Source organism: Hemitrygon akajei, chromosome 3 (assembly GCF_048418815.1).
Source record: "Hemitrygon akajei chromosome 3, sHemAka1.3, whole genome shotgun sequence".
NCBI lineage: Eukaryota > Metazoa > Chordata > Chondrichthyes > Myliobatiformes > Dasyatidae > Hemitrygon > Hemitrygon akajei.
This window is the reverse complement of record NC_133126.1, coordinates 97937425-97958218: the sequence shown is the minus strand read 5'-3', so window position 1 is coordinate 97958218 and position 20794 is coordinate 97937425. Positions and strand designations below refer to the sequence as shown.

Here is a 20794-nt window from a genome sequence, read left to right as displayed (position 1 = left end):
GTCAGAAGTTTGCTGAAAAACTCTTCTCTTTGCCAAGCTGAGTGAGAACAGCTCAACATTGTCCAAAACAAAATGGCTCACATGATTGATATCTTGCCCACAAAGTTCAGCATTCACTCTCACCACTATCAGCACTCTGTGAAATCTACAAAATCCTTACAAGAAATCACCATGGTTTTTTTTAACAGCACTCCCAGATCTGAGAGCTCTGCCCACCGTAGATTATCCTCCCAAGTCACACACCTTGCTGACAAAGTATTTCACTGCTGGAATAGTTTTACTGGATAGATGCAGTTGTTTAAGAAGGTGGCTCCCACCATTTTCTCAAAGACGGGCTGGAGTGTTGGCTTTGCCACAGCTGCTTACACCCCAGGAAAGAAAAAAAAGCTTGATTTAGTCTTTCAGTCATATTCTAATTGGTTCATCTCTGCGAGGTTATTTTGGAAAAGTATCACCATCTGTTCACGTTATATTTACATGCTACTTTGTCTTTCTTTAGAAATGCCGAGCATTTCAGCAGCTGCTTTGAAGCCAAGTACAAAGATTCCACATGATGCTGCTGCTTTAGAAATTATCAAGACTATGATTGGAATAATGGTATGATTAAGCAAAATACTTTTGCAGGGAGTTGTACTAAAATCTAACTGCTATGTAGTTCTAATTTATTGTGTGTGTTCTCTTGTATGCTTCTTTAGCCTTGACTGACTAGTTAAATACTATGATAGCAATCCTAGCTACAAAACAATTCTCCTTTAGAAACAGAACTGAAAACTAGTTATTAGATATATTTTGGCCTGGTTTGCAAAGTTTATCAAGCCGATACACTTACATTTGTGTGTTTCAAGGAGAGTATCTCATTCTTCTAAACTCAAGACAGCATTGGCACAGCATATATCAACAAGACCCAGGAAATATTTGGGCTTGGGTTGTTACGTGATGACTTTCATGCCGCAGAACTGTCTAATGGTAATCTTCTCCAATGAGAGAGAGAGTCTAACTACCTAACCTTGATATTCATTGGTGTTGGCATTACCCGCCTACGATGACCAGAGATTCAATTAGAGCTGAATACTGTGGCTACAAGAGCAGATCTGAGCCTGGGTATCTAGTAAAGAGTACTCACCTCCTGAGACCTCTAAGCCTTTCCAGCATTTACAAGACACAAGTCAAGAGTATGATGAAATACTGTCTACATGGGTGTGGCACCAACAGCTCTCACACAGGTCAACACAATCCAGGATAAAACAGCCAACTTGATTGGCATCCCATCAACCACAATAAATATTCATTCCATCCACCACTAGTGGATGGAGCATGTGCCTTCTATAAAATGCATTGCACCTCCTCGCCCAGGCTACTTTGACAGACCTTGCCAAATCCATAGCTTCAGCCACAAAGTAGACAAGGTCAAAGGTGCATGGGCACATCACCACCTTTGTGTTCTCATACAATTGTATATCATTATAACTTATAAATATGTCACTGCATCTAAATCCCGACTATCCCTTTGCCAAAACAACTGCTGGAGTGTAAGACAGCTCACCACCACCTTCTCAAGGACTGTTGGGGATGGGCAATGAATACTGTCCTTGTCAGTGACACTAGATCACCAAACTAAATTAATCCCTCTTCATACAGCAGAGTTGTTATCCTGGGAATCAATCTTGTAAACCTTTTGCAGCAATCCCTATATGCTAAATGTATTCTTAGGTGGAGAGCCCAGACTAAAACCGAGTATTTCAATATGGCCTCAAATTGGTCCTGTGTAATTGTTTAGAAGAGGTCTTAATTGTATTCAAATCCCCTCATAATAAAGGCCAATACACCATTTGTCTTCCCAATTGCTTGCATCAATTTTTAACATTTCTCAATCTTTCACCTTTTAATAAATATCCTGCCTTTCATTTTTTTAAACCAGGGAATGACCCCACATGTTTCTATATTCCAGCTGCCTTAAGTTTACGATAAGGAAATCCATCGATCCGTGTTGTGAATGAACCTAAGAATTGGGCCTACTCAGTTGAGCCAAGGAAAGAAATTTCTCCTATTCTGTGACCAAAATAGCCTACTCCTTATTCTAAAACAGTTCCTAGACAAATCAGACAGAGAAAACATTCTCTTTGACAAGCTGTTCAAGAATTTTTAAGTTTTCGACTTGATCTGCTCTCCTAAATTCCAAAGTTTAAAGTTTAGAATAGAATCCCAGACTACTTACCCTCTCCTCATATAGCAAACTCATTATCTTGAATCTTTGCTGTATCTCTGCATGGAAAATGCATCTTTTCTTTGGTAGGGAGATCAAAACTGCACACAGTAATTGAGGGCTGGCCTGACCAGGGTGCTAAACAATACCACCCTTTTATTCATAAACCAGTCGTTCCTTTAATAACTTGCTGCACCTATACATTGGCCTTCAGTGACTTGTCAAATGCAAACCTAGGATTCTTTAGAATAGTCCATTTGTCACCATGTGACAAATATTCTGCGTTTTTTTTCTGTTCTGTGCATTGAATTTTTCGACACTGAATGCCATTTGCCATATTCTTATCCACACAGCTGGCTTGTCTATATCTTAGCATTCCCCCCCCCCTCCACATATGTACTGTCTAGTTTAGAATTGTCAGCAAACTTGAAAATCTGACATGTCCCTAAGTCAAATCACTGAAGTAGCAAATGAAAAGTTGTACCACAGGTACCAATCCCCAATGTATCCCACCTGCCAAACTAGGGACATGTCTCCATAAAAAAAAACAATCTTCCACTTTCCTGTAGCTGGTGGTACACATCAAAAATTCCAACTCAGTATTTATTCTGGTCCTGAGAGAATCACACAGTTGTGTGGCATGGAATTAGGTCCTTCAGCACACTAAGTCCACATCAACTACCATGCACCGATTTACACTAAACCCGACACTAGTCCCATATTCTTTTATTCTTTCCACAGTCCCATCAACTTCCCTGATTCTACCACTCACTGATACACTAGCACTGGGGCTACACAATAAAATTTAAGACAGAACTGCAAAGAGAATATGAAAAATCTTTTCTACATAAAAAAAAAGATCTGAAATTGAATCTTCTACTTCCTCAATGGGTGCTGGAAACAATCAGTCAGTAATCAATTTGGGAAGCTGTTTATCAACAGAGGTACTGGAAGGGCAACCCAATGATTTGATCAGTCTTGGGAATAGTTAAAAGTAGCAGTATTGGTAGAAGAATGATTATCAATTTGTGTGAATTCTGACAAAATCATTCTTAATGCAACATACAGTAAGAAGTTAAACTTGTATCTTTACCTACTGCTATCTGGGTTTCCTACACATTGCAAGAGAGAAAACAGAGCAGCTCACTTTCATAAGAACATAGAAGTCTACAGCATATTACAGGCTCTTCAGCCCACACTAGAAACTGCCAAACAAGAGAAAATCTGCAGATGCTGGAAATTCAAGCAACACACACAAAATGCTGGAGGAACTGGCAGCATCTATGGAAAAGAGTATAGTTGACATTTGGGGCCGAGACCCCCTCATCAGTACTGGAGAAAAAAAGATGATCAGAGTTATAAGGTGGGGGGGGGGAGGGCAGCAAGAAACATAGGTGATAGGTGAAACTGGGAGAGGGGTGAGGAGTGATCCAAAGAGCTGGGAAGATTAGTGAAAGAGATACAGGGTTGGAGAAGGGGGAATCTGATAAGAGAGGACAGAAGGCCATGGAAGAAAGCAAAAGGGAAGGAACACCAGAGAGAAGTGAGGGGCAGGCAAGGAGATAAGGTGAAAGAGGGAAATGGGAATGGGAAATGGGCATTACTGGAAGTTCGAGAGATTGATGGCCATGCCATCAGGTTGGAGGATATCCAGATGGATTCTGTGGCCTCATTACAACAGTAGAAGCAGCCATGGACTGACATGTCCAAATGGGAATGGGAAGTGGAATTAAAATGGGTGGCCACTGGGAGATCCCACTTTTCCAGGTGGACAGAGCATAGGTGCTCAGCAAAGTGGTCTCCCAATCTGCGTCAGGTCTCATCATTTTTCATTAATGTTTAGTTTAATTTATTATCAAGTCAAATCCTTAAGATGTTGCAGATGATCATAGATGTTCATGGGCTTCACTGGTTTGGGCACCATTCAAGGCTTTGCACAAAGCCACTAAAGGACCAATTGTAGTGTAGGAATTAAACCATTGTTCCACTAGCAAAATTTAACAAAGCCTACTGGAATTTACAATCCTTCTTGGTGAATGGGAATAAAAAGTGCCCGTTACAACCCCAACAGGAAAAGCAGAAACAGAAAATGGTGTAGCAAGATTGGCCAGAGAGCATGGAATGAAGTGTTCAGACAGTACTTTTACATCCTCCTCTCACCACTGCCTTTTCTATTACTTCAAAGCCTGGTATTTTGTGTACTACAAGCATCAACTAAAATGATGAAAAGCAAAATTATTGGACTTGGCTATTTTAGTGCAATCTATGAATGGAACAGAAATTGACAGCTTCCCTGCAGGTAGGAGGCTTTGATTTGATTGCACACATCATCAGGCTGAATGGCAGCACTCCAGTGCTTGAACTGCTTATACAGCACACCTGCTTTATATACAAAACTTACAAGTCGAAGGAAAAATTATACCGCTTAAGTTAATGCCATTTTTCTTTAGTGGCTTTGCTAGCTTCTGTAAAACTATTAATCAATCCCTTCCTGCCAATTAATAAATTGCTGTATCATAAAATGATCTCCTCAAGTCCCTTGTGGTTCTTCTCCTAATTACCTCAAGTATTTCTAATATTTTCTCCTCATCCATGATATCAAATTCTCAAAACTTTGAGCACCAAAAGAATAAATACATATAACCTTCTTTGCTCTACATTGAAAAATTCTAGCTTCTCTTGACTAGATATGTCATTGAAAATAGGCGAATGGAAACAAGAGTCCAGGTACTGACTGTCAAACCTCTTTTTTGATGAGATGTTCCACTTAAGTTGCATCATTTCTTATAATAGAATAAATCTTCCAGTGGTGTTCTTACAATACTGTAAGAATTGCCAATAATAATGACAAGCATGAAATGTTTTAATTATATGTTTTTACAGTATTGTGCATCTCTATGCCACACTTTGTCATCTTTAAATCTGCTGAGGCCAGATTGCTTTATTATGAATTAATGTTTTATGTATGGTTCGATATTACAGGCAATGTTATACTTACTGGTTGTTTCTTATCTGGTGCTTTTAATACTAAGTTGCAGATGTTTTTTCAATTACAACTTCTATAAAACCGTTACAGCACAGAAAACGGGCCTTTTGGCCCTTCTTGGCTGTGCCGAACCATTTTTCTGCCTAGTCCCACTGACCTGCACCTGGGCCATATCCCTCCAAACCCCTCTCATTCATATACCTGTCCATGTTTTTCTTAAATGTCAAAAGTGAGCCCGCATTCACCACTTCATCTGGCAGCTCATTCCACACTCCCACCACTCTCTGTGTGAAGAAGCCCCCCCCAATGTTCCCTTTAAACTTTTCCCCCTTCACCCTTAACCCATGACCTCTGGTTTTTTTTCTCCCCTGGCCTCTGGTTTTGCTTCTGGTAAAAAAAAGTTTCTAAAGCTGTTGTGTTACACAAGTTCAGCATACTTCCTTTGATTAAGAAATAAAATTCATTAAATTGTTTTGTTTAAAGTGATGCTTCTGTCACTAAGGGTACCCTACCCCTTTAGATGGGGAGAGTATTCAGACTGTGCTGCAGACTGCTCAGTATCATGGATAGGTGATGTAATCATATGATTTGCAGTAACTAGTCTAACTCAATATTTGTGAACCTGCAAATTAATGTCATTCTTCCTGTTCTTTTACTTTTCAGGATGAAGAAAAATGAAATAAATCCCTTGCTGACAGTATTATATAATCAATAATTCAATATTCTCCACCTCCTTGGTCCATTTTCACATCAATAAGTTATTGACAGTATCTATATTGCAGTGTATCACCAGATTTCAATGCACAATTAGAGGCCTTGTGCCAGCTAAGGCCCAAACATTAGGAAACCACATTTCAATATTAACTTCACTTGCTTTTCTATCATTTATTTATATTTCTATAATTTTATTTCTTACAATTATTACAACTTAAGCAATTAATCTGTTTTATAGCTAATTTTATTTGGATTTTGTGAAAACATGATACTTGAAAATGGCTGCAGGGTGGAAGCTTTTAGCACAGTGTTAGGATAGCAAAGGTCTGTATGAATAAAATTAGGACATTGAATTTAACAGGTATATTTTTAAATCACTGGCCTCGTGGTTTCAACCAAATATTTTGGGATAATATTGATATGAATAGTGATTGATATATTCTTGTTTCATCAACAAGATTGTTTTGGAATACTTCTGATTGGTGCAGAAAAACATTTAATGTAAATTGATTTGACAAGCATAAGAAGTGAATATTTTGCAGGTAGAAAGCAATTAAACTGGATCTTAAAGAATTACAAAATGAGTTTGGGCTTATCTGAATTCTGTCCTGTAGAAACTGACATACCTTAAACGCTGTTTTAGAAAAACTTCCTCACCTAAAAAGTCTTCAGGAGATAGGGCTAGTGTGGGCCTGGAAAGTGAGTCTGAACAGATTGCTGTGCTGATTGTTCTCTGTTACCTTAATTATACCTCATCCTCTATTTATACCACATTGAATGTTCCCTTTACCTGCCTTTTCATGTGGTAGCCACCACTTACATATTCCTCCCCGTTTTAGTAGTTCAATTTAATATCAGAGAATGTTTACAGTATACAACCTGAAATTCTTACTCTTCATAGATGTCTGCAAGTCAGAAGAAAAACCCCAAAGAATGAATGACCGAAAACATTAGAACCACAAAGTTATATTTTGATATAAAAATATATCGAAGTTATGTTTTGATATAACTTTTCAATCGTTGTGCAATGTTTAATATATTCATTTGCTTCTTGATGACCAGCAGCATTACCATCAGACAGTACAATGTATTTTAAGTCCAAAGGTAAAATAGAGATTTTTTAATGATAGCTAATCACGACAAGTTTGGAACAAAACAGTGCAAATTAAGATGTGAAGTAAGAAGTAGAAGTTAAATGGCTTGCTATGGGAACCTGGAAGTTTTCACTTGGCTGGTAAAAGCATGCCTCTGGTTATGGAGTAGGAAGCTGAAAATTGGCATTATAAGTACCTCCTGAGTGAGCATTCCTCATTCGTAATTTTGAGGGAATTACACTGAGGCCAGGGCATAACGTCTCAAAACAAATGGCTCTTAGACTTCCAAGATCCAAGGTAAGGACAAAATTGAAACAATGGCATTCTCACCATTTTGTTCCTTGTGATAAGCAAAATGCACATTATTTTATTCATGGCTTTTCTGTGACAACTGCATTGGTGAAGGGATTTAGGGACTGTAACCATGCAGAATTTCTAGTTTTCATCCATAATTACAATTCTTCAAAACATAAAGACCAACTTTACTGTGTGATCTTAGTCAATACTGAAAATTGGATTGAAAGAGGAACAATTAATGCAGCACAGAGGAGGCAGGAAGATGATGTTTCTAAATTTGGTAATGGACTAAGATGTCACTGTGATTTTATGCTTGACGCATTTTGTCATTTCAATTATTTGAAATTTACAATTGATTGAATAAAGTTGATATTTTATTACTCTTGTCCAAGCAACAGTGAGGATAAAAAATCCAGGGAAACTGATTACTGATGTATTTGCTGAAGCATGGGTTGGAGTTTACATATTTAAGCAATTACTATCTGTGCCAGCTTTAGACTGGATTGAAAGTTCAATTTTGTGGTTATTAAAACTCAGTTGTTTTCAGTTTAAGGGTGATTCTGGGAGTTTTTCTTTGAAATAGTGAATGCTTTACACAGATCTATATAACTCAATAAAACTATTTTTAAAACTTTGAGCCATTAGCTGTCAATTGTATTGGCAATCCAAATGCAGTATGATGGATCACAGATTTATGTTCATTCCTTTGAGGCATGGGAATTCATATGCATAAAGCAAAAAATATCACAATTCTTGGAGAAAGAATAATTGTATATCACACCCTCTTCATTTGTTAGCCTTACCTAAAGAGATCTGGGACCTCATATATGCTAAAGAGGATTTTAAAACAGAAGTTATTAAAATTAACTAAAGATCAGTTGAAATATTATTTTTCTCATTGATGCAACTTTTGCTGGCTTTGTACTCTGTTACATTAAGAATTTATTAAGCATTTGAGTGCTAGACGAGAAATGTTACTATACATGCTACTTAATGTTGCATTTTAATAGAAGATGCATTTTGTGAAGTGTGTGTATCTCACATTAGGAATGTTTAATAAATATAACTCTGAATCTTTGAAGTGCTTAATAATGTGAATTATTCTTCCATTAATATTTACAAAGGCCATGGGTTTCTGTGGGTTGCTAATTCCCCCAGCAAACAACATAATAAAATGAACAGCATTTCATTGCTTTCCGAATTAATCCATGCTTCCATTTCCAGGCAGAACACCAAGATATCTAATGCTGATCAAAGGACAAAATATTTCAGTCTTCCCATTGAAGAATTATTAGCAGCATCATATTCTTTTGGTACATGCTGAGCAAGAAAGGTCAAATACTAATAATTGACAGTTCATTATAAATTGGCTAATGTTTTGGTAATGCAATTAAATGCAAGGCCATCAAGTGAATTTCAGTTTAACATGGCAGAGCTGATGCTTCAGTACTTGATATCAATGCTGGAAGTGACCACTACACCAATGTGGAGGTAAAAGTTTGGGTTCACACCTTCCATTTGGTTTTGTGGCACCATAATCTTGATAAATGGCACAGGCTCAGGACAAATCTGGCAACTGAAAGTGCAGAAAGGTTGGCAAAGAAGGTGTATGGCATGCTGAGTACAAGATTTGAGTCATGTTACACTTGTGCAAGACATTGCTGAGACTGCATTTCTGAGAGTGAAGTTCTGGTTGCCATACTGTAGAAAGAACAGATTAAGATAGGGAGGTTGCAGGAAAGATTCACAGGATGTTACTAGGACTGGAGGGCTTGAGTTGTATGAGAGACTGGCATTGTGGAGGTTTATAAAATCATGGGATGGCATTGATATGGTGAATGGTCACAGTTCTCAGGGTTGGGGAGTCTAAAACTAGAGTGCATAGATTCAAGATGAGAGGGCAGAAATTTAAAGGGGATTTGAGAGGGATGTTTCCAACCAGAAGGGGGTGAGTATATGGAAAGAACTGCCAGAGGAAATGGTAGAGATGGGAATGTTTAAAATTTATTTAGACGGGTACATAGATAGGAAAGGTTTAGAGGGATACGGGTCACACATGAGCAAGTGGTACTAGCTCATATAGGCACCTTGGTTAATATGGATGAATTGGGCTGAAGGGCCTGTTTCTGTGCTTTTTTTATTCTAGAAATATTCACCATCATAGTGTGAAAGCTGATGTATATCTCTCACACCATCATTACACAAGCCAGGGGAAATCAACCTGGATCTTTGAGTACAGAAAGCAAAAGTTGTATGAAAATGTAAGTTGCTATCATGTGAAACTATAAAACAAGATACATCCACACTAAACAGCAAAATCATCTGGACAGTCTCATAACCCATTCTGCGTCATACCACACCCTTAGTGCTGATGGAAGTTTAAACAACTTACTGGGACATCAGCCTCCTCGATCATGCAGCTTGACACATGAGAGCTCATGATTCAACATATTCATAACAATCATTAAAAAAACTGCAGATGCTGGAAATCTGAAATATAAATTTAAAAATTCTGGAAATACTCTGCAAGCCACGTAGAATCTGTGGAGAACGAAACTGGGTTAATGTTTTAATCAAAGAAATAGGAGAAGTTAGGAATTAAATAGGTTTTAACGTGCAGAAAAAGAACAAAGCCAATACTTGTGATAGGGAGAGGACACAAGTGGTGGCGATACAGGCGTTGAAAATCCAGATGCAATTTAAGTTGAAAATGAACAAATACAGAGGAGAGAGGAAAGAAGTATACTCAAAGAGATAACAGTAGTAGATGCTGTAAATCTTTCACCACACTTACACAGTGAATAGTAGGGCTCTGAGGTGTGACCTAGCGATAGATTCATAATTCCTTAAAAGTAGCAACAGAAATAGATAGGGTTGTAAAGGGAGCTTTGGTACTTTGGCCTTCATTAATCAGGGCATTGGGTATAGGAACTGCGATGTTATGTTGAAGTTATATAACAGGTTGGAGTATTGTGTGCATCTCAGGTCACATCTGCAGAAAAGTTATCAATAATCTTGAAAGTGCAATTTACATTGTAACATTTACAAAGAGCTTGTAAGATTTACAAAGATGTTGCTGGGAATTGAGGACCTGAATTACAGGAGCAGGTTGAATAGGTTAAGACTTTATTCAAGCAGTGCTACATTATTACAGCTCAGGGCATCAGAGTCTGGAGTTCAATTGCAGTGTCCTCTGTGAGGAGCCTCTCTCTGTACATCCTTCCCGTGGAATGTCTGGGGTTTCCCCAGCTACTCCAGTTTCCTCCCACATTACAAAGACATATGGATTAGAGTCTCCCACGGAACTACATCTGTGTGAAGTGCACCCATTGCAGCTCCTTGTTAAGGATCTGCAGCAGCAACTGAATGACCGTCAGCTTGTACGGGAGAGTGAGGAGATAATTAATCAGAGTTACAGGGAAGTAGTCACCCCTAAGTTGCAGGAGATGAGTACCTGGATGACTGTCAGGAGAAAATGTGAAAAGGCAGTTAGCTCAGAGCACCCATGTCCATGCCCCTCAAAAATAAGTATACCACTTTGGATACTGTTGTGGGGGATGACCTCACAGAGGAATGCCATGGAGACCAGGTTACTAACATTGAGTATGGGTCTGTGGTGCAGAAGGGAAAGGGAGAGAAGAAGGAAGCAGTAATGATAGGGGACTCAATAGTCTTAGGAACAGACTGGAGATTCTGTGGACGTGAACGGGACACTGGAATGGTATGCTGCCTCCCAGGTATCACGGTCAGGGATGTCTCAGATCATGTCCACAGTATTTTAGAGGAAGAGGAGGGCAGCCAGATATCTTGGTGCATATTGGTGCCAATGACATAGGAAGGAAAATCAAAGAGTTCCTGAAGAGAGAATTTAGAGAGCTAGGCTTAAAGTTGAGAAGCAGGACCTCCTGGGTAGTAATTTCTGGATTGCTACCCGTGCATGTGCCAGTGAGGGTAGAAACAGGATGATTTGGCAGATTAATGCGTGGCTGAGAAGCTGATATGGGGGCAGGGCTTCAGGTTCTTGGATCTTTGGGATCTCTTCTGGGGAGTTATGACCTGTACAAAAGTGATGGGTTGCACCTGAACCCGAGGGGGATCGATATTCTTACAGGCAGGTTTGTTAGAGCTGTTGGTGAGGGTTTAAACTAATTCAGAAATGGGGTGGGAACTGGAGTAAAGAGGCTTAGGATAGAATGGATGGTTAAAAAAAAAATAGCAAACAGTCAGACTGTCAGGAAGGGCAGGCAGATGATGTTACAAAATTGAAGCCAGCAGGGTGAGAATCAAAAAGGGTAGCAAAACAGTTATACCTCAATGCATGGAGTATAAGAAATAAGGTGGATGATCTTGTTGCACTATTACAGATTGTGAGGTATGATGTTGTGGCCATCACTAAATCATAGCTGAAGGATGTTTGTATTTGGGAGCTGTAAGTCCAAGGTTACACGTTGTATTGGAGGGATAGGAAGGTAGGCAGAGGGGGTGGTGTGGCTCTGCTGGTAAAGAATGGCAGTAGGAAGATGTGACATAGGATTGGAAGAGATTGAATCCTTGGGGGTTGAGATAAGAAACTGCAAGGATAAAAGGACCCTGATGGCAGTTATATACAGGTCTCCCAATAGTAGTTGGGAAATGGGCCACAAATTACAATAGGAAATTGGAAAGGTTTGTCAAAAGGGCAATGTTATGATAGTAATAGGAGATTTTAGCCTGCAGGTCAATTAGGAAAATCAGGTTGGAAGTGGATCTCGAGAATGAGTTTGTTAAATGCATGTGAGATTGCTTTTTAGAGCAGTTTGTTTTCAGGACGAAGGGTCTCGGCCCAAAACGTCGACAGTGCTTCTCCCTATAGATGCCGCCTGGCCTGCTGAGTTCTACCAGCATTTTGTGTGTGTTGTTTAAGGTAGAAGAACCCTTGAGAGGCAGTGATGACAATATGATTGAGTTCAACTTGAAATTTGATAAGTAGAAAGTAAAGTCTGACATGGTATTTTAGTAAAGGAAATTACACTGGTATGAGAGAGGACTTGGCCAAAACAAATTGGCAGGGATGACAGCAGAACAGCAATGGCTTGAGTTTCTGGGAAATATGAGGAAGGTACAGGTATATGTTTCAAAAACAAAGTAATACTCAAATGGCAAAATAGTACAACCATGGCTAACAAGGGAAGTCAAAGTTAATGTAAAAGCAAAGAGAGGGCATACAACAAAGGAAAAATTAGCGGGAAGATGGCGGATTGGGAAGCTTTCAAAAACCTACAGAGAGCAACTAAAAGAATCATTAGGAGGGAAAAGAATGAAATATGAAAGCAAGCTAGCAAACAACATCAAAGTCGACAGTGAAAACTTTTTCAAGTATGTAAAAAATAAAACAGAGATGAGAGCAGATATAGGACTGCCAGAAAATGAAGCCAGAGAAATAATAATGGGGAACAAAGAGATAGCAAATAAACTAAATGAGTATTTTGCATCAATCTTCACTGTGGAAGACACTAGCAGTGTGCCAGATGTTGAAGGGTGTGAGGGAAGAGGACTGAGTGCAGTTATTATTACAAGGGGAAGGGTGCTCAAAAAGCTGAAAGATCTAAAGGTACATAAGTCACCCAAACAGATGAACTGCACCCTGGGGATCTGAAAGAGATAGCAATAGAGATTGTGGAGGCATTAGTAATGATCTTTCAAAAATCATTGGACTCTGACATAGTGCCAGAGGACTGGAAAATTGCAACAGTCACTCCACATTTTAAGAAAGGGGGAAGACAGCTGAAAGGAAATTATAGACAAGTGGTTGGGAAGATGTTGGAGTCAATTGTTAAGGATGAGATTATGGAGTAATTGGTGACACAGGACACGATTGGACAATGTCAGCATGGTTTCCTTAAGGGAAAATCTTACCTGACAAACCTGTTGGAATTCGTTGAAGAAATTATAAGTAGGATAAATAAAGGAGATGCAATGGATGTTGCATATTTGGACTTCCAGAAGGCCTATGACAAGGTGCCATGCATGATGCTGCTTATCAATAGTCTATGGTATTACAGAAAAGTTACTGGCATGGTTAGAGCATTGGCTGATTGGTAGGCGGCAGTGAGTGGGAATAAAAGTATCCTTTCTTGGTTGGCTGCCACTGACTAGTGGTGTTCCGCAGGGGTCGATGTTGGGACCACTTCTTTTTATGCTGTATTTCAATGATTTAGTTGATGGAATAGTTGGCTTTGTTTCCAAGTTTGAAGATGATGTGAAGATTGGTGGAGGTGCAGGTAGTGTTGTGGAAACAGGTAGGGTGCGGAAGGACTTAGACAGATTAGGAGATTGGACAAGAAAGTAGCAAATTAAATACAATGTTGGAAAATGCATGGCCATGCACTTGGGTAGTAGGAATAACTGCAGATTACTTTCCAAATGGGGAGAAAATCCAAAAATCTGAGATGCAAAGGGACTCTGGAGTCCTTGTGCAGAACACCCTAAAGATGACCTTACAGGTAGAGTTGTTGGTGAGTAAAGCAAATGCAATGTTAGAATTTATTTCAAGAAGTCTAGAATACAAGAGCACAGATATGATGCTGAAGCGTTATAAGGCACTGGAACAATTGTGGGTTCTTTATCTAAGAAACGATGTGCTGGCATTGGAGAGGATTGGGAGGAGGTTCACAAGGATGATTCCGGGAATGAAAGGGTTATCACTTGAGCAATGTTTGATGGCTCTGGGTCTGTACTCACTGGAATTTAGAATGAGGAGGGATCCATTTAAAACAGAGATGCAGAGAAATTTCTTTAGCCAGAGGGTGGTGAATTTGTGGAATTTGGAGGCAGCTGTGGAGGTCAGGTCATTGGGTGTATTTAAGGCAAAGCTTTATAGATCCTTGATTGGACACAGCATCAAAGGTTACTGGGAGAAGGCTGGGAAGTGGGGCTGAGGAGGGGAAAAAAGGATCAGCCATGATTGAATGGCAGAGCAGACTCAATGGGCCAAATAGCCTAATTCTTCTACTATGTATTAAGGTCTTATGAATTAGTGGGTTAATTGGTCATTGTAAATTGTCCCATGAATAGGCTAGGGTTAAATCAGATGTTGCTGGGTGGTGTGGCTCAGAGGGCCTGTTCTCTGCTGTATAGCTAAATAAATAAATAACAGGAGAATGAGGGCAGTTGTTATTGAGGTATGGTGTAGATAGGGTCCTCTTAGGTTTGGTGAGACTAGAGCTAGAGGTTATGCAGCACTATGCAAAAGTATTAGGGATATCTATATAGTGAGGGTGCCTAAGACTTTTGCACAGTACTGTAGAAAATTTATGTATTGCACTCTACTGTTACCACAAAAAATAACATTTCATGACATACATGAGTGATGATAAACCTATTTCTGAAATGGGTCTCTATTGTGGAAAGGGCAGGAAAAGAGGAATCATGGTTGGGAAAAGGGGGAGAGAGTCATAAGCACCAGAGATACATTCTGTAATGATCAGTAAACCAATTATTGAGAATCAAATAACCTTACCTAGTGTCTCAGGGCTGGTGTGACTGTACCCACGCCACCTCTGCCCCTGGTAACCCTTCTCTACCACCTGTCCACACCCTCACCATTCCCAGCATCCTTTGATCCTGCCAGATTTACAAACTTGACGTACAAAAAAGCTGGATGAACTCAGCAGGTCGGGCAGCATCCGTTGAAAGGAGCAGTCCACATTTCAGACAGAGACCCTTCGTCAGGCCTGAAGAGGGAGGGGGCAGGGACCCTATAAAGAAGGTGGGGGGAGGGTGGAAGGTGCCAGGTGAAAAACCAATCAGAGGAAAGATCAAGGGGTGGTAGAGGGGAAGCAGGGAGGGGATAGGCAGGAGAGGTGAAGAAGGAATCTAAGGGGAAAGCACTATGGGTAGTAGAAGGCAGAATCATGACAGAGGTGATAGGCAGAGTGAAAGTGGGATGGGGGAAGGGAGAGGAAGGGAATTACCGGAAGTTGGAGAATTCGATGTTCAATTCTGCCTTCTTCTACTACCCATAGTGCTTTCCCCTTACATTCCTTCTTCACCTCTCCTGCCTTTCTCCTCCCTGCTTCCCCTCCCCCACCCCTTGATCTTTCCTCTGATTGGTTTTCCACCCTCCCCCCACCTTCTTTATAGGGTCCCTGCCCCCTCCTTCTTTAGCCCTGACGAAGGGTCTCAGCCCGAAACGTTGACCGCTTCTTTCAACAGATGCTGCCCGACCTGCTGAGTTAATCCAGCTTTTTTGTACGTCTTGATTTGACTACAGCATTTGCAGTGTACTGTGTGTTTAGATTTACAAACTTGTTGTCTGCTCAATGTTGACAAATAGAATACTGTGCAAAAGTCTTGGGCATCCTAGCTATATATATGTCCCTAAGACTTTTGCACACTACTGCAGTTTTATGGTGAAAGATGAAATATTTATGGGGAATCTGAGAGAGAAGTGATTCACCCAGAGGGTAGTGCAAGTGTGGAATGAGCTGTGGGTACAATTGTAACATGTAAGAGAAGTTTGAACAGGTATATGGAAGAGAGGGGTGTGGAGGGATATATTCTGAGTGCAAATAGAAGAGATTAGACAGAAGATTGAGTTAGCATGAATTAGATAGGTCAAAAAGGCCTGTTTTGTGCTGTAGTACTCAGGAAATGCTGGGAGTATTTGGGAGGCTAGGCAGTGCCTGTGAACAGAGGAAAGTAGATTCAATGTCAGAGGTTGAACATCTTTCATCAGACTGATTGGTCTGGTATAAACAGGAGAGGTTGGTTACCTGAAATTGTTCAATTCAGTGTTGAGACTTGAGGGCTATAATGTGCCCAGACAGATCGAGTGGCCAAGATACTAAATGAGCTCTTTGCATTGATATTTACTGAGAAGGACAGTAAGGGCAGAAAGCGGCATACTAATGTGTTATGACATACTGAGATTAAGGAGGTAGTGCTGGTGAACCTTACCCTGAAGAAGTTTAAATCTTCTCTTTGATGGGAGTTCAATAAGACCCTCTCTCACTGATCCCCATGATCTCTGCTGCCCTCTAACTCTATTCTAGCTCTTTTCACGTTTTCTAGCTTGTCCTCCTTTCCCTCCCTCCACCTTCTTTTTCTGGCCTCTTCCCCCTTACTTTCTAGTCCAAATGATGGTGTTGGCCCAAAACAATGACTGCTGATCCATTTCCATGGATGTTCCCAGACCTGCTGAGTCCCTCCAGAACGTGTGTATTACTCCGGATTGCCAGCAGCTGCAGAATCTCCTGTTTGTTTTAGGTGACAAGGATGCTTGATGAGGGTAAAGCAGTAGACTCTATCTGCAGGGACTTTAGTAAGGCATTTGATAAGGTCCTACATGTCAGGTCAATTCAGAAAATAAAGATGCTAGTGTTCCTCTTCAACCATTATTTCTGGCAATTCATTCCAAATATTCATCACCCTTTCTGCGAAGAAGCTGCCCCAGATTGTCTTTTAAATCTCTCAGCTCTAATCTATGCTGCCTGATGTCAGCATTCCGTCTCTGTGAAAAAGACTAAGTGCTTTTGCCTGTTCTATCCTTCTCTTGATCAGGTCACCCCTCAGTCTCCTACTTTCCAGGGAATAAAGCCCCAGTCTACACAACTTTCCTTGTAATTCAGACTCCCAAGTCCAGGCAACATCCTGGTAAATCTTTCTACACTCTTTCTAGTTTACTAACATCATTTCTGTAACAGGGTGGCCTAAACTGCACTCCAATTGCAGCCTCACCAATGTTGTACGTAACTGCACTGTCCTCTTTACAGTAACATATCTTCCCAGTTCCTATACTCAGTGGCCTATACTGACTGACATCCATATCCAAATCATTTACTAACAAATCCAAATTACTAACAAGAAAGATCCCAGCACATCCTCCAGTATGAAATAACCCTCAACAATCACCCCCCACTGCCTACCACTGAGCCATCATGAATTCATTCAGCTGTCTCCTCCTGGATCCTATGTGATCCAATCTTACAAACTAGCCTGTCATGAGGGACATTGTCAAAGGCCTCACTAAAGCCCACATAGACAACATCCGTTGTTCTACCCTCATGGTTACCTCCTCAAAGAATTCCTAGAGATTTGTCAGGCCACAACTTCCCATGTAAAAGGCCATACTGACCATCTCAAATCAGATCCTGTCCCTCCAAATATTTGTGAATCTTGTACCTCTGAATCCCATCCAGCAGTTTAATCACCAATGTCAGACTCACTAGCCTGTACTTTCCTGACTTATTTTTGCCACCCTTTTTAAACGACCACACTATTACTAGTCACTCTCCAGTCCTCTGCCTGTGGGGCAGAGCTGAAGCAAATATCTTTGGAAGGGCAAAGGCATTTCTTCTTTAGCTTTACACAAGGCCCAAGAACGCACCTGGTCTGACCCTGGGGTCTTATCCATCTTCGTGCACTTTAAGGCCTCCTTGCTAATTCTTATCTGGTCCAAGACACCACCCATTTCCCTCATTTCTGTAGCTGCCACAGTGAAAACTGAAGAGAAGTATTCATTAAAAGTTTCATCCATTTCCCGCTTGGATCCATACACAGGTGGCCATGCTGATTTTTAAGGGGACCTGTTCTCTTCCTAGTCACCCTTTTTCACCTAGCATGCCTATAGACTCTTGAATGCCTGCCAGACTCTTTTCATGATTTCCTTTTGGCCTCCCAAACGTTCTCTTAAGTGCAATCCCACACTTCCGGTAATTATCAAGAGACTCATTAGATTCCAATTGCTTACACACAGGGCATGTCTTCCACTTTTTCTTAACCAGAGCCTCAATATCTTCCATCAACCAGGCTTCCCCAAACCTGCTAGCCTTCACAGTAACTGGAAGATGCTGAGCATTTTGTAGAAAACCACAACTATTGTCTTTAATAACACTGGTAAATGTGACATTACAGTGGAGTGAGAAGTTTGCTAACCAAACTCAGTTTAGGTGAGAGGCTGAGGTTGGAGTACATTGGTACCCAATATAATGTCCCTTATTTCCCAATGTATCTGGTTGTCAGGTTTCTGTATAACAAAGTGGCTGCAGAGAGTACCAACCATAAATTGCTAGCAAAAACACACAGGTGCCAACTGAGAGAGGGTGGAAAAAGGCATGCTAACCTCAGCTGATCTGGGGAAGGTGTAAATACAGGGAAACAAAAGGAGATAGAGAAATTCCTGGAATGCTGGGATATAGTTGGAAATCTGGAAAAAAGAGAATGCAGAAAATATCCAGCTTTCCCAGGAGCATCTGTGGGAAAATTAACAGTACATGTATGTCATCATACACCACCTTCAGATTAATTTTCTTGCAGGCATTTACAGGAATATAAAGGAATACAATAGGATTTATGATCAACTATGGATAAACAAGTGATAAATTAATGTGCAAAAGAGTGTGCAAATAAAAAAAATAATTCTGAGGACACAAGCTGTAGAATTTGTAGGTTGTGAAGTCAATCCAGAGCTGAGATGACTGAAGTTATCCACGCGGTTCAGAATCTGTTAATGACTTTTCATCAGACACTGGAAAGGGTAAATTATCTGAAATAGTCGTATTTAATGTTGAAGTCTGTAATGTGCCCCTGGGGACGGTGAGCTGCTGTTCCTGGCACTTGCTTTCCCTTTTGTTAGAACGATGCAAGAGGTTAAAGACAGATCAGCGTAGAGTGATAGAAATAACTAAAAGCCATTACTACAGAGGAAGGTACTGAGGTTACACTAAAGACAGATCAGCAGGGAGTGCAATAGAAATGGCTAAAAGCCACTACACACAGTGTTAGGTACTGATGTTACACAGGAGGGAACAAAAACCCAAATGATTGTAGGGAACTGATAAAGAAGCCAACAAGAAATTTAAATTTTAGAGCAGTAGGTCAACTGCACAAACACAAGACTTGTAGCTACCGAAGCCAGTGGAAAGGGCAAACCAGTTGTGTTTATAGGGACCCTCATCACTTCATCCACTTTGATCTCCTGCTGAAGCTGATCTGCCTATCCATACCTACAACTAAACTGAAAATCAAATTACTGCAGGTGCTGCAAATCTGAAACAAGGACAGAAAAAATCTGAAATCAAGACAGTTCTGCTTGATAGATTACAATCATAATTTAATTACCTACATTGATGGCCATGTTCATTCACCCTATTACTCTCTCCCACCTGTTTCTGCCCCCATTCCTCTGTTTACATTATCTGGCATTTATTTGTTGTAAAATAGCTTTCTGATTAGGGAATTAATTATTTTATGATTTCATTGAGTATTCAAGGAAGTCATTTCTTTTTTCAAAACCTTTAATAATTTCAAATGTCTTTTAAAAACATTGAATTTGTTTTCACACTGTGAGGCAGTATATTCCAGATGGTAACTATTTTTCCCCATGTTTCCATAGATTCTTGAGCCAAATTCAGCTTATTGACAGTTAGGTAGTGGAAGTGGTTTTTGATAGGAACCTCAATGTTTGGTGTGCAAGTTGACAGGTTGGTGTTTGGTGATTTGGTGTGCAAGTTGACAGGTTGGTGTTTGGTGATTTGGTGTGCAAGTTGACAGGTTGGGCTTGCTGGCAGAGGTGAGGAGCCCGAGGGATAGTGGCCATAAGCAGGCAAATGGGACTAGCTTGGATAGACAACTTGGTTGGTAAGGAATGATTTGGGCCAAAGTACCTGCTTTTGTCCTGTATAGTTCTATTGTTTATGGTTTCAACCTCATTGGGATGGGCACAATAAAGAGATGAATTACTCAGACGTCTCTCCTGGAGGTGGTAACCAGAACGAGGAGGAGACAGATTCTGAATAATCACCCATTTAAAAATGAAGATGCAGACTACCTCGCAGGGGACTGTGAATCTTTGGGCTTTGTTACACCAAAAAGTCATTGTATATATTCAAGGTGGGAATTGACAGATTGGGGAGTCAGTGGGAAAGTGGCATTGAGGCCAATACTGGATCAGATGTGATGTTATTGATGACTTTATCACAGACCTAACTAGCCTGCCTGCATTACTGTTTCATGCATAAATTTCTTCACCTGAAGCACAGCAAGTGTTCGCAATTCTCTACCACAGAGGGCAATCGTCCATCACTGAATTCAGAGATAGAAAGATTTCTGGCTACTAAAGGAATGAAGGCATGTGGGAATACGACAGCAAGGCGACGTTGAAGTGGAAGACCCACTGTGGTCTGGTTGAACAACTGGAAGAACAAACGGGCTTCTCCATTTCTCTTGTTCTTTCATCGTTTTGATCAAACATCATGGTAGACCCCTCTCCCAGTGGAACTGTACTGGCAGGGGCACGTTGTACTTTGCCTCAGCTACAGAGCTTGAGATTCAGAATTAAATAATCTCTGTTGGAGGAGCTCAGCAGCTCATCTGTGAAGTGGGTAGGAATTGTCTGCGTTGGATGTTTAATTCAGTCAGTTCTTTTCCTCCCAGAGATACCGTTCCACCTGCTGAAATACTCAAGGAGATTGTGTTACTCCAGATTAGTGTCTGCAGTCCCTTGTGTCTCCAGATTCAAAT

General features: G+C 40.4%; 1 protein-coding gene across 6 annotated transcripts in view; it reads left to right on the top strand.

The window, feature by feature from the left end:
• LOC140725242 (uncharacterized) overlaps positions 1–8375 on the top strand; it is a 373081-nt gene extending 364706 nt beyond the window's left edge. For all 6 annotated transcript variants that reach the window (XM_073040438.1, XM_073040435.1, XM_073040437.1 and 3 more), the window contains 2 exons: positions 500–597; positions 5853–8375. In XM_073040438.1, coding sequence (XP_072896539.1) covers positions 500–597; positions 5853–5867 — 113 coding nt within the window. In that variant the 3' untranslated portion in view covers positions 5868–8375. The remainder of the gene's footprint in view (positions 1–499; positions 598–5852) is intronic.
• The last annotated feature ends 12419 nt before the right edge of the window (positions 8376–20794 follow it).